Genomic DNA, 15,252 nt, shown 5'->3' with positions numbered 1-15,252 from the left:
TAAGCTAATGAGCACCATACCATGTTGGTAGTACTTCTGCTTTGGTATGCTAAGATCTGCCCTCTCTTTATCATATACAGGGTGTCCAAGAAACAGACGTTTCAGTCATTAATATTAATAATGTGTTAACATATAATGTTTTCCATTTTGAATTTCAGCTGGGAATTTCTCTAAGTTTCAGTGGTATGATAGAGTTGATAGAGATGCGCTGTGGAAGGTTTTAAGAATATATGGTGTGGGAGGCAAGTTGTTAGAGGCAGTAAAAAGTTTTTATCGAGGATGTAAGGCATGTGTACGTGTAGGAAGAGAGGAAAGTGATTGGTTCTCAGTGAATGTAGGTTTGCGGCAGGGGTGTGTGATGTCTCCATGGTTGTTTAATTTGTTTATGGATGGGGTTGTTAGGGAGGTGAATGCAAGAGTTTTGGAAAGAGGGGCAAGCATGAAGTCTGTTGTGGATGAGAGAGCTTGGGAAGTGAGTCAGTTGTTGTTCGCTGATGATACAGCGCTGGTGGCTGATTCATGTAAGAAACTGCAGAAGCTGGTGACTGAGTTTGGTAAAGTGTGTGAAAGAAGAAAGGTAAGAGTAAATGTGAATAAGAGCAAGGTTATTAGGTACAGTAGGGTTGAGGGTCAAGTCAATTGGAGGTAGAGGGTGGATGTGCTGGAAATGAGATGTTTGAGGACAATGTGTGGTGTGAGGTGGTTTGATCGAGTAAGTAATGTAAGGGTAAGAGAGATGTGTGGAAATAAAAAGAGTGTGGTTGAGAGAGCAGAAGAGGGTGTTTTGATATGGTTTGGGCACATGGAGAGAACGAGTGAGGAAAGATTGACCAAGAGGATATATATGTCGGAGGTGGAGGGAATGAGGAGAAGTGGGAGACCAAATTGGAGGTGGAAAGATGGAGTGAAAAAGATTTTGAGTGATCGGGGCCTGAACATGCAGGAGGGTGAAAGGCGGGCAAGGAATAGAGTGAATTGGATCGATGTGGTATACCGGAGTTGACGTGCTGTCAGTGGATTGAATCAGGGCATGTGAAGCGTCTGCGGTAAACCATGGAAAGTTGTGTGGGGCCTGGATGTGGAAAGGGAGCTGTGGTTTCGGGCATTATTGCATGACAGCTAGAGACTGAGTGTGGAAAAATGGGCCTTTGTTGTCTTTTCCTAGCGCTACCTCGCACACATGAGGGGGGAGGGGGATGGTATTCCATGTGTGGCGAGGTGGCAATGGGAATGAATAAAGGCAGACAGTGTGAATTGTGTGCATGGGTATATATATGTATGTGTCTGTGTGTGTATATATATGTGTACATTGAGATGTATAGGTATGTATATTTGCGTGTGTGGACGTGTATGTATATACATGTGCATTGGGGTGGGTTGGGCCATTTCTTTCGTCTGTTTCCTTGCGCTGCCTCGCAAACGTGGGAGACAGCGACAAAGCAAAATAAAGAAAAAAAAAAAAATGAGCCCTATTAACAACTCTGAAAATTCCACAAACCACAACACACATTTTGAAATGAGAAATATTCATATTAATGAAGTTAATAGAAATAAATGATAAACTCTGAAAGTCTTTCTTGACACCCCATACAATCCTTGGATAAGCTAACCATTGAAAACTGCACTGAGAAAGATGCATGACCACAATACCTGATTTTTTATAGGTGGTCGAGGTTGAAGAGTTGGGCTTCCAGGTGGAAATTGTGGCGTACTGGGTCGCATCATACCTCCAGGGCTCATTTGTCCCCCAATAGTTGTCCCACCACCTGGACCCCCAGCTGGACCCGCACTTGGAAACCGTGACCGCTGGGTGTATGGAGGTGGGTAGGTACCATGTGACTGAGACTAGAGAAAGATAACATAAAAAAAATAGTTTCTTTAATAGTACAAAATAAGTAATAAATTGATTAGATACCAAAATCTATCACCCTATCCACAAATACAATGCAAAAGCAATAATAGCAATCCACATAAAAGAAGGTTCCCTGGAGGTCTAACAATCATGAAATATCCTGATAATATCATAGGCCTCCTTCCATCTACTACACAGGGGATCACTTCATAAATGCATGAACCTTTCCTAGGAGATGATTTTGCAAAACTAAACCACAACCTCAAAGAATGACAAGGGGCAGGAATGCTGAGTATCCTTAAGCTGCCTAACTTCCCTGCTACCATCTTGTACATAATATGAAGGCATTTATTTGGATATAGAATGCTGTATAACCTGAGTGTAGAGCAAGGCAGTGACATCAAGAGAGGCTGATATGAACTCGATTATTTATAGTGTTAACTGACATGTAAAAGAATGACACTAGTACAGAAAGGGTGGGAATGTGGGATCTGTAACAATCATATGTTGTTAAAGAACACGACAAGAAGTAGTGATGTGTTGCTAGCTTAAGTATTAGTAGATTTACTGATATAGAGATGTACAAAAATGACTGACTGTTGAGAGGGCAGGAAAGAAAGCAATGCTGTAAAACAGATGAACTGATGAGAGAATTCATAGCCAGTAAGAAAAGTGGCGATAGAAACTTAAAGCTGAAAGGGAGAGGAGATGGGGAATAAGTACAACTGGTATTATCATTATGTAGGCCTTTAATGGATCTTCTGAATGAGCAGAAAATGAAAGATACAAGATTTTCAGAGGAAATCAAATGGTGTATCTTAAGGAAACAAAAGAATAAACAAGAATGTAAAATACACAGAATTGCTTTTAATCTGATAATGGGGAACCATTCCCTCTCCTCTCTTCCTATCCACACACATGTCTTACAACCATGATAAAAACTTCTCTGCTTCTAATAGCTTACATCCCACACTAGATATTCTCAAAACCTTCCATAAAGCATCTCTATCAACCGTAACATGTGCCTTCTCCAGATACATAAATGTTACATATAAATACATATGTTTTCCCAAATATTTCTCACACACATTCTTTAAAGAAAACACCAGATCCAAACCTCCTCTATCAACTCTGATATAACACTGTTCCTCCCTAATCTGATGCTCTGTACAAGCCTTCACCTTCTTAATTAATATCATCCCATGCAACTTACCAGTTACATTCAACGAACTTACACCTCCATAGTCTGAACATTCACCCTTATCCCCTTGCCTTTATACAACAGCACTATACATGCATTCTGCCAATCCTCAGGCACCTTAACATGATCCATATATACAATGAATTTCCTTACCAACCAACCAACAGCACAGTCATGCTCTTTCATAATAAATTCATGTGCAATACCATCTAATACAGCACCTTGCCACATTTCATCTTATACAAGGCTTTCACTAACTCTTCTCTCTTCACCAAACAACTCTCTATACCACCTCAACCAAAACACCTCACATTTGCCATTCTATCATCAACCACATTTAATAAGCCTTCAAAATACTTACTCCATCTCCTCCTAACTTCATCACTACCTGTTATCAATTCCCATTTTGCCCACTTCACCGATGTTCCCATTTATTCCACTGTCTTCTGCACATTATCAGCTCTTCCCAAAACATCTTTTCATTCTTTCTAAAGTTTAATGATACTCTCTCACTTTAACTCTCATTTGCCCTATTTTTCAACCCATACACCTTCTTCTTGTCCTCCTCCTGCTTTCTCTTATACATCTCCTAATCATTTGCACTCCCTCCCTCCAAGTATTGCCTACATGCCTCTCTTTTCTCTTTCACTAGTAACTTTACTTCATTCCATCACACACTACCCTTTCTTATCTGTCCGTTTCCCACCTTTCGCATGTCACATGCATCTCTTGCATGTGCCAGCATTGCTTCCCTAATTACCTCCCATTCCACACCCATTCCCCTTGCTTCATTTACTTTCACCTTTTGCCATTTTACTCTAAATCTCTCCTGGTATTTCTTCACATAAGTCTCCTTTCCAAGCTCAATTACTCTCACCATTCTCTTCTCAATGACATTCTTTTATCTTTTATGAAAACCTCAATAAATCTTCAACCTCACCTCCACAAGACAGTGATCAGACATCCCACCAGCTGCCCCTCTCAGCATGTTTACATCAAATAGTCTCTCTTTTATACGCCCACAGACCATCTTTCTTACTCACATACATATACTCATGTATATCCCTCTTTTTAAACCAGGTATTCCCAGTCACCAGTCTTTTTACAGCACACAACTCCACAAACCCTTCACTATTTCCATTAATAACACTGAATACCCCATGCACCCCAATTATAACCTCAACTGCAACATTACTTACCTTTACATCTAAATCACCCATCACTGAGAGTGGTTTGGTGAAGAAAGAAAATGTGGTGAAAGCCTTGCGTAAGATGAAAAGTGGGAAGGGGTTGGAGTGGATGGTATTGCAGGTGAACTTCTTAAGAAAGGGGAAGAATGGGTTGTTGATTGGGTAATAAGAAAAAAGGATTGGAGGAATGTATGTATAGTGCTACTGTATAAAGGCAAGGGGGACAAAGGTAAGAGTTCAAACTACACAACAGAGGTTTGTTTAATGTACCTGATAAGTTGTATGGGAGAGTAGTGATTCAGAAGCATGTACAAAGCATTAGATTATGGAGAAACAATGTGGTTTCAGAGAAGTTCGAGGATATGTAGATCAGGAGTTTGGTTTAAAGAATATGAGTGAGAAATGTTTATAGAAACGGAAAGATTTGTATGTGGCATTAATGAATCTAAAGAAAGCATATCACAAGCTTGGTAGAGATGTCTTGAGGAAGGCCTAAAACTGTATGGAGTGGGAGAAAACCTGCAACAAGTAGCAAGATGTTTTCATCAAGGATATATGGTGTGTGTGCAAGTAGGTAGAGAGGAGAGTGAGTGGTTCCAAGTAAAAGTAGGTCTGTGGCAAAGGTGTGTGATGTCATCATGGCTGTTTTATCTACTTACTGAAGGGGTGGTGAAGGAAGCAAAGTTTGAAGCCTGTAGAGGATGAGGGGGTCTGGGAAATAAGTCAGTTGCTTTTTGCTGATGACACAGCACTGGTGGCAGATTCAAGGATTAACTGCATAAAGTTGGTGATTGAGTTCAGAAGAATGTGTGAAAGGAGAGAGCTGAGAGTAAATGCAAAAAAAAAAAAAAAGGATATTAGGCTTGGCAGGATACAGGGACAAGTTATTTGGGGTGTAAATCTGAACAGATAAAATTTGGATGAAGTGAGGTGTTTTAGATAACTAGGAGTGGACATGGCAGGATATGGACCATGGAAGTGAAAGTGAGTTATAGGATGGGTGAGAAGACACAAGGTTTTGAGAGCATTAAAAAATGTGTAGAAAGAGATGTCATTGTCTACGAGGGCAAAAATGATTATGTTTGAAGGAACAGTAATCCCAAAAATGTTGTATGGATGCAAGGTATGGGCTATAGATGAAAATGTGCAGAAGAGAGTGGATGTATCAGATATGTGGTCTGAAGGACTTTGATCGAGTAAGTAATAAAAGGGTAAGTGAAAAGTAAGGTAATAAAAAGAGTGTGACTGTGGGAGTTGAAGAGGGTGTGCTGAAATGGTATGGTCAAAGGGAGAGAATGAGTGAGGAACAGACAAGGAGGATGTATGTGTCAGCAGTTGAGGGGACATGGAGAAGGGGGAAACCAAATTGGAGATGGAAGAATGAAATGAAAAAGATTTTGAGCAATCAGGGCCTGAATATAAAGGACGGTGAAAGGCATGCATGGGACAGAGTGAAATGGAACATTGTGGTATGCAGGGGTGAAATGGAATGATGTGGAACATGGAGTTGATGTGCTGTCAATGGACTGAATACAGGTATGTGAAGTAGCCAGGGGAAATCATGAGAGGTCTGTGGAGCCTGGTTGTGTTTAAGGGGGTTTCGTTTTGGTACACAGACAGAGAATGGAAATATGTGAGTAAATGCAGCTTTTCTTCATCTGTTCCTGGTGCTACCTCGCTAACAAAGGAAATGGCAATCAAGTATGGAAAAAATATACACAACATGACAAACCTTATCACAAAAGATACTGAAATAGCCTCTGACACTCTAGAATGAAGGCTAGAGGTACAAATTAACAAACCAGTTTGTATAAACTAACTTCCCACCTGAACTTCCATGTCCCACAATAATAAAACTTTCGTGTGATCATTGAAGCCAAACGATGTGTACCAAATAAAAAAAAACTCAAACTACTTTCCCCCTGATGCTGATGTACTTCAAGGTTCTATGGTGGCCTCTATGGTGGCTTCCAAACTATTCATCCTATACACTCTTTACCTGAGCCTTTATATATTGACTCCATGGCTACAATATGCAGACAATACTGTACAATTAATAAGAGCTAATACCACAACCAATATCCCCCTAAAAGCTCACAAAGGGGATGATCATATTTCACTGTGGGTGCTAAATTGGAGAATAAAGTTAAACCCTGCTAACCCTCCATTTACCATTTCAATGTAAGAGATACACAAATCAACTGATATTTTCCTAAACTCCCATGCATACCTTCATTCCTCAATCCCTATTACTCTCATCAACACTGTGCTAAGCTGAAAGTATGACGTTCATCTGAAAATAAACCTAGACATTCAAATCTAAGATGAGTATTGCAATAAAGAAACTCATAAAGCTGAAAAGATTCAGAGATGGAAATATTTCAACCAAATTGCATCTTTACAGTCCTAATTCAACCTCTGGTAACACTCCTGCAGCAAAAACAAACATCTGTATCTTTCATGTCATTTGAAATAAAGCACTAAGATGGAGTTTTAATATCAAATGGTCTAATTTTATTGGGACCACAGAATTACATGAGAGCAAAACTTCCATCCCTAAACACTTTCTGGAGATTTCTTTGACAAAGTACGTAGAATGTTCTGAGCTCCATCGTGACTCCAGGATGAGATTCTTCAGTAATCTCATGATGATAAACAACCTTCATAACATCTTCAACAGACATGCCAAAAACTACCATGACCTACTCTACTTAACCAACTACAATGCTGAATAACATACCAACCCCATATCCATACAAAGTCACAGTCAGCACGCTCAGTGACTAGCGTACTATGTAGAAACAATCCTCCTCCTATTTTTAGAAAAAAAAGCCATGCTGGGTCAAGCCCAACATTTCCCTTCCATTAAACATCACTTCCTCACAGGTGATTCTTCCCACTTTTCCTTTCTGTTCTTTAACAGGTCTTTTCTCTCATAATCATTCATTCGTTGGGAGGCCTTTCTAAAACTTTTGAATACTGAATACAATAATGAAAAACCATCATGAACAGCTCAGAGTTTGTGCAATCATTCCTCTATTCAAACAAAAAGCAGCTATCATATACAGTACTTTCCATTCTTGACAACAGCAGCATTTAATGTTTTTCCACCGTTGACATACTCTAAGCAGATATATATGTCTAACAACAGAGAATCCTGATACTGCACTAAAGCATACTAATGCACTGACCAAATAATGACTATCTGAATTTGAGAAAATATAGTTCACAAATAGTGACAAACCAATAACAAGTCATTCTGAGAAGAGAGTAAAGAATCTATTTTATAGGAAACTTCCCTTTTCCTTTTGATAGGATCTACACACCCTACCACATAAGTAGGTCACAAAGTTCTCCACAATTAAATGTTCAGAATATAACTGGTAGCTACACTGAGAATGTGGTGAGTATATAACATACGTAAGGCACTGTATGAACTACATTATATGGAAAGTCAGAGGATCTTATATACAAAAGAAACAGCAGCCTATCTACAAAAATATATGATAAAGATTTATCATAACTAATTACACAAATAAAACAAACAATCAAATAAGTAAATAAATAAATCACTAAATAACAGGTTCTACCGGACTCTAACTGCTTGACATTACACTGGGAGTGAAAAGACATCTTTGGTATGGCATATCATCATTTGTTGAAAATAGGGAATGCAGTCTTGCTGAGGAACTTCTTCCTCCAAGGCAATATTTCACCTCCCTACTTGTGACTGTAGCATTGATCTGCACAAACCCCATAAAAGAGGTTTTGGAGTTAAATATAATCATAATAATAACATCAAATAAAGTCTTTAAATATTCAGGAAACATCTTAGCTAATATATCTTTAACAACATGTACTGGACACATGGAATAGATGATAACGATTTACCTTTAGGTGCCAAGGATTCGAACCCCAGTCCTACCGCGTGGCAGGCCAGTATGCTACCATTGGACTACGAGGCGACAAAAGCTTTCCATCTCAGACCACCCACTGGTCCATGAGATTCCCCATCACATCAGGTGACCTGAGAGGGTAGGGAAAGCCCGCACCCACACGGGTCATAAGTAGCATCAAATCAATCCCCCAGCACTACGGTAAAAGTTTATATATCTTTAACATGTACTAGACACATGGAAAAGATGATAACGATTTATCTTTGGGCAATGAGGATTCGAACTCCAGTTCTACCATATGGCAGGCCAATGTGCCACAATGGATCACATGGCAACAAATGTTTTTCATCTCAGACCAACCAATGGTCCTTAAGATCCCCATCAAGTGACCTGCGAGGGTACGGAAAGCCCTGTGCCCACGTATCATAAGTAGCATCAAATCAATCCTTCAGCACAATGATAAGAGTTTCTGTATATGTAACATGCACTAGAAGCATGGAATAGATGATAACAATTTACCTTTGGGTGCCATGGATCTGAACCCTGGTCCTACCACATGGCAGGCCAGTATGCTACCATTAGACCATGAAGCAACTAAAACTCCATCTCAGACCAACACATAGCCTATGAGATCCCAACACATCATGTGACTAGAAAGGGTACAGAAAGCCTGCATCCACAGAGGTTGTAAGTAGCATCACATCAGTCAACCAGCACTACAGTAAAGTTCATAGATCTTTAATATGTACTGGACACATGGAATTGGTGATGCTACTCAAGATCTATGTGGGTGCTGGCTTTCCCAACCCTCTCAGGTCTCATGATGTGACAAATGATCTCATGAACCATTGGTTGGCCTGAGGTGGAAAGCTTTTGTCACCTCATGGTCCTATGGTACCAAACTGGCCTGCCATGCAGTAGAATCTTGGTTTAAATCCTTGGTGTCCAAAGGTAAGCCTTTACCATCTATTCCAAATGTCCAGTACATGTTAAGATATATAAACTTTACCATAGTGCTGGGGGAATCAAATTGATGCTGCGTACAAACCCTGTGGATGCAGGCTTTCCCTAACCTCTAACGTCAGGTGATGTAATGGAAGATCTCATGGACCATTGGTTGGTCTGAGATGGAAAGCTTTTGTTACCTCGTGGCCCAATGGTAGCACACCTGCCTACCAAGCGGTAGGACCACGGTTTGAATCCTTGGTGCCCTGAGGTAAATTATCATCTATTCCATGTATCCAGTGCATGTTAAAGATGAATAAACTTTACCATAGTGCTGGGAGATAGATTTGATGCTACTCACGACCCTTGTGGGCATCGGCTTTCCCTAACCCTCTCAGGTCACATGATGTGATGGGGAATCTCAAGGACCACTGATGGGTCTGAAATGGAAAGCTTTTGTTGCCTTGTGGTCCAATGACAGCATACCAGCCAGCCACAAAAAAAGGACTGGGGTTCGAATCCTTGGTCCCCATAGGTAAATTCTTATCATCCATTCCATGTGTCCAGTACATGTTAAAAATATATAAATTTTATCATAGTGCTGGGGGATTAACTTGATGCTGACTATGACCCATGTGGGCATGGACTTTCCCTACCCTCTCACGTCACATGATGTGATAGGGGATCTCATGAACCATAAGTTGGTCTGAGATGGAAAGCTTTTGTCACCTCATGGTCCAATGGTAGGATACCAGCCTGCCATGTGGTAGGACCGGGGTTCGAATCCTCGGCACCTATAGGTAAATCGTTATCACCTCAACTAATCTTCATGTAGCTCTAATGCCTTTGGAAATACTGATGTGAAAGAAATATGCTAATGTTTAAATTAGGAACTTTCTAACTCCTTTCTTTAGCTATTAGCCTATTATCCTTAAAAATCCTATTTAAGATTCTCATATTCCAATTCACTGTCACTTTTTAATATACTTGTTCAGGATTGCCAATTTATTACATTCTCATTTCAGCTTAAATATTTACTTATCTTTACAACTAGTTAGCATTGACTGTTTATATCTATACTGTGTTCATTGCAAAACCAATGTAACTCACAGCAACAGCAGTGTATGGAGGTAAGGTGGCAGGACCCGTCACAGGTGGAGATGTCTGTGCTTCAATGTCTGACATAAGAGATTTCTGAATTTTCTGAATCTCAATGAGATCATGTGCTGAGGATGTTGGAGGTCGTTGCAGGTCATCAAGGACAGGGTCAGCATTGAGACCTACTTCATCTGGAGATGACCCACTAGGAAATATATTCGTCATCTGATAAAAAAATTGAGTACATCTTCAACTAATCTATGAAAGGAAACAAGACAAAAAATTATAGCATTATCCACTTTATCAACAGCATTCACATAACTTCTGAGAATTTGTAATATGATGAGAATGCACGGAAAGACAAAATATACACAAAACAAAAAACCAAGTATGAGAGACAAATCACACACATATATATATATATATATATATATATATATATATATATATATATATATATATATATATATATATATATTTTTTTTTTTATACTTTGTCGCTGTCTCCCGCGTTTGCGAGGTAGCGCAAGGAAACAGACGAAAGAAATGGCCCAACCCCCCCCATACACATGTATATACATACGTCAACACACGCAAATATACATACCTACACAGCATTCCATGGCTTACCCCAGACGCTTCACATGCCTTGATTCAATCCACTGACAGCACGTCAACCCCGGTATACCACATCGCTCCAATTCACTCTATTCCTTGCCCTCCTTTCACCCTCCTGCATGTTCAGGCCCCGATCACACAAAATCTTTTTCACTCCATCTTTCCACCTCCAATTTGGTCTCCCTCTTCTCCTTGTTCCCTCCACCTCCGACACATATATCCTCTAGGTCAATCTTTCCTCACTCATCCTCTCCATGTGCCCAAACCACTTCAAAACACCCTCTTCTGCTCTCTCAACCACGCTCTTTTTATTTCCACACATCTCTCTTACCCTTACGTTACTCACTCGATCAAACCACCTCACACAACACATTGTCCTCAAACATCTCATTTCCAGCACATCCATCCTCCTGCGCACAACTCTATCCATAGCCCACGCCTCGCAACCATACAACATTGTTGGAACCACTATTCCTTCAAACATACCCATTTTTGCTTTCCGAGATAATGTTCTCGACTTCCACACATTCTTCAAGGCCCCCAGAATTTTCGCCCCCTCCCCCACCCTATGATCCACTTCCGCTTCCATGGTTCCATCCGCTGCCAGATCCACTCCCAGATATCTAAAACACTTCACTTCCTCCAGTTTTTCTCCATTCAAACTCACCTCCCAATTGACTTGACCCTCAACCCTACTGTACCTAATAACCTTGCTCTTATTCACATTTACTCTTAACTTTCTTCTTCCACACACTTTACCAAACTCAGTCACCAGCTTCTGCAGTTTCTCACATGAATCAGCCACCAGCGCTGTATCATCAGCGAACAACAACTGACTCACTTCCCAAGCTCTCTCATCCCCAACAGACTTCATACTTGCCCCTCTTTCCAAAACTCTTGCATTTACCTCCCTAACAACCCCATCCGTAAACAAATTAAACAACCATGGAGACATCACACACCCCTGCCGCAAACCTACATTCACTGAGAACCAATCACTTTCCTCTCTTCCTACACGTACACATGCCTTACATCCTCGATAAAAACTTTTCACTGCTTCTAACAACTTTCCTCCCACACCATATATTCTTAATACCTTCCACAGAGCATCTCTATCAACTCTATCATATGCCTTCTCCAGATCCATAAATGCTACATACAAATCCATTTGCTTTTCTAAGTATTTCTCACATACATTCTTCAAAGCAAACACCTGATCCACACATCCTCTACCACTTCTGAAACCACACTGCTCTTCCCCAATCTGATGCTCTGTACATGCCTTCACCCTCTCAATCAATACCCTCCCATATAATTTACCAGGAATACTCAACAAACTTATACCTCTGTAATTTGAGCACTCACTCTTATCCCCTTTGCCTTTGTACAATGGCACTATGCACACATTCCGCCAATCCTCAGGCACCTCACCATGAGTCATACATACATTAAATAACCTTACCAACCAGTCAACAATACAGTCACCCCCTTTTTTAATAAATTCCACTGCAATACCATCCAAACCTGCTGCCTTGCCGGCTTTCATCTTCCACAAAGCTTTCACTACCTCTTCTCTGTTTACCAAATCATTTTCCCTAACCCTCTCACTTTGCACACCACCTCGACCAAAACACCCTATATCTGCCACTCTATCATCAAACACATTCAACAAACCTTCAAAATACTTACTCCATCTCCTTCTCACATCACCACTACTTGTTATCACCTCCCCATTTGCGCCCTTCACTGAAGTTCCCATTTGCTCCCTTGTCTTACGCACTTTATTTACCTCCTTCCAGAACATCTTTTTATTCTCCCTAAAATTTAATGATACTCTCTCACCCCAACTCTCATTTGCCCTTTTTTTCACCTCTTGCACCTTTCTCTTGACCTCCTGTCTCTTTCTTTTATACATCTCCCACTCAATTGCATTTTTCTCCCTGCAAAAATCGTCCAAATGCCTCTCTCTTCTCTTTCACTAATACTCTTACTTCTTCATCCCACCACTCACTACCCTTTCTAATCAACCCACCTCCCACTCTTCTCATGCCACAAGCATCTTTTGCGCAATCCATCACTGATTCCCTAAATACATCCCATTCCTCCCCCACTCCCCTTACTTCCATTGTTCTCACCTTTTTCCATTCTGTACTCAGTCTCTCCTGGTACTTCCTCACACAGGTCTCCTTCTCAAGCTCACTTACTCTCACCACCCTCTTCACCCCAACATTCACTCTTCTTTTCTGAAAACCCATACAAATCTTCACCTTAGCCTCCACAAGATAAAGATCAGACATCCCTCCAGTTGCACCTCTCAGCACATTAACATCCAAAAGTCTCTCTTTCGCACGCCTGTCAATTAACACGTAATCCAATAACGCTCTCTGGCCATCTCTCCTACTTACATAAGTATACTTATGTATATCTCGCTTTTTAAACCAGGTATTCCCAATCATCAGTCCTTTTTCAGCACATAAATCTACAAGCTCTTCACCATTTCCATTTACAACACTGAACACCCCATGTATACCAATTATTCCCTCATATATATATATATATATATATATATATATATATATATATATATATATATATATATATATATGTATGCTTGCATAGTGCCATTGTACAAAGGAAATGGGGATAAAATTCAGTGCTCAAATTACAGAGGTATAAGTTTGTTAAGTATTCCTGAAAAATTATATGGGAGGGTATTGACTGAGAGGGTGAGGCATGTACAGTGCATCAGATTAGGGAAGAGCAGTGTGGTTTCAGAAGTGGTAGAGGATGTGTGGATCAGGTGTTTGCTTTGAAGAATGTATGTGAGAAATACTTAGAAAAGCAAATGGATTTGTATGTATCATTTATGGATCTGGAGAAGGCATGTGATAGAGTTGATAGAGATGCTCTGTGGAAGGTATTAAGAATATATGGTGTGGGAAGCAAGTTGTCAGAAGCAGTGAAAAGTTATTATCGAGGATGTAAGGCATGTGTACGTGTAAGAAGAGAGGAAAGTGATTGGTTCTCAGTGAATGTTGGTTTGCGGCAGGGGTGCGTGATGTCTCCTTGGTTGTTTGATTTGTTTATGGATGGGGTTGTTAGGGAGGTAAATGCAAGAGTTTTGGAAAGAGGTGCAAGTATGCAGTCTGTTGTGGATGAGAGAGCTTGGGAAGTGAGTCAGTTGTTGTTTGCTGATGATACAGCGTTGGTGGCTGATTCGGGTGAGAAACTGCAGAAGCTGGTGACTGAGTTTGGTAAAGTGTGTAAAAAAAGAAAGCTGAGAGTAAATGTGAATAAGAGCAAGGTTATTAGGTACAGTAAGGCTGAGGGCCAAGTCAACTGGGAGGTAAGTTTGAATGGAGAAAAATTGGAGGAAGTGAAGTGTTTTAGATATCTGGGAGTGGATTTGGCAGCGAATGGAACTATGGAAGCGGAAGTGAATCATAGGATGGGGGATGGGGCGAAAGTTCTGGGAGTGTTGAAGAATGTGTGGTTGTTCTGGGAGTGTTGAAGAATGTGTGGAAGTCGAGAACATTATCTCGGAAAGCAAAAATGGGTATGTTTGAAGGAATAGTGGTTCCAACAATGTTCTATGGTTGCGAGGCGTGGGCTATGGATACAGTTGTGCGCAGGAGGGTGGATGTGCTGGAAATGAGATGTTTGAGGACAATGTGTGGTGTGAGGTGGTTTGATCAAGTAAGTAATGTAAGGGTAAGAGAGATGTGTGGAAATAAAAAGAGTGTGGTTGAGAGAGCAGAAGAGGGTGTTTTGAAATGGTTTGGGCACATGGAGAGAATGAGTGAGGAAAGATTGACCAAGAGGATATATGTGTCAGAGGTGGAGGGAATGAGGAGAAGTGGGAGACCAAATTGGAGGTGGAAAGATGGAGTGAAAAAGATTTTGAGTGATCGGGGCCTGAACATGCAGGAGGGTGAAAGGCGGGCAAGGAATAGAGTGAATTGGATCGATGTGGTATACCGGGGTTGACGTGCTGTCAGTGGATTGAACCAGGGCATGTGAAGCGTCTGGGGTAAACCATGAAAAGTTGTGTGGGGCCTGGATGTGGAAAGGGAGCTGTGGTTTTGGTGCATTATTATATGACAGCTAGAGACTGAGTGTGAACAAATGAGGCCTTTGGTGTCTTTTCCTAGCGCTAACTCGCACACATGAGGGGGGAGGGGGTTGTTATTCCATGTGTGGCGAGGTGGCGATGGGAACAAATAAAGGCAGACAGTATGAATTATGTACATGTGTATATATGTATATGTCTGTGTGTGTATATGTGTACACTGAGATGTATAGTTATGTATATTTGCGTGTGTGGACGTGTATGTATATACATGTGTATGTGGGCGGGTTGGGCCATTCTTTCGTCTGTTTCCTTGCGCTACCTCGCTAACGCGGGAGACAGCGACAAAGTAAATAATAATAATAATAATAATAATAATAATAA

The 15,252-nt window shown here is 40.6% G+C and overlaps 1 protein-coding gene across 24 annotated transcripts in view; it reads right to left on the bottom strand.

Moving 5' to 3' along the window:
- Nucleotides 1-15,252, bottom strand: part of LOC139753727 (uncharacterized) — a 1,039,260-nt gene that overhangs the window by 329,150 nt on the left and 694,858 nt on the right. For all 24 annotated transcript variants that reach the window (XM_071670490.1, XM_071670488.1, XM_071670497.1 and 21 more), the window contains 2 exons: nucleotides 10,195-10,407; nucleotides 1,651-1,845 (listed from right to left, as the gene is read on the bottom strand). In XM_071670490.1, coding sequence (XP_071526591.1) covers nucleotides 1,651-1,845; nucleotides 10,195-10,407 — 408 coding nt within the window. The remainder of the gene's footprint in view (nucleotides 1-1,650; nucleotides 1,846-10,194; nucleotides 10,408-15,252) is intronic.

Source organism: Panulirus ornatus, chromosome 15 (assembly GCF_036320965.1).
Source record: "Panulirus ornatus isolate Po-2019 chromosome 15, ASM3632096v1, whole genome shotgun sequence".
NCBI classification, from domain to species: domain Eukaryota; kingdom Metazoa; phylum Arthropoda; class Malacostraca; order Decapoda; family Palinuridae; genus Panulirus; species Panulirus ornatus.
This window is presented reverse-complemented; position numbering and strand designations above follow the sequence as displayed.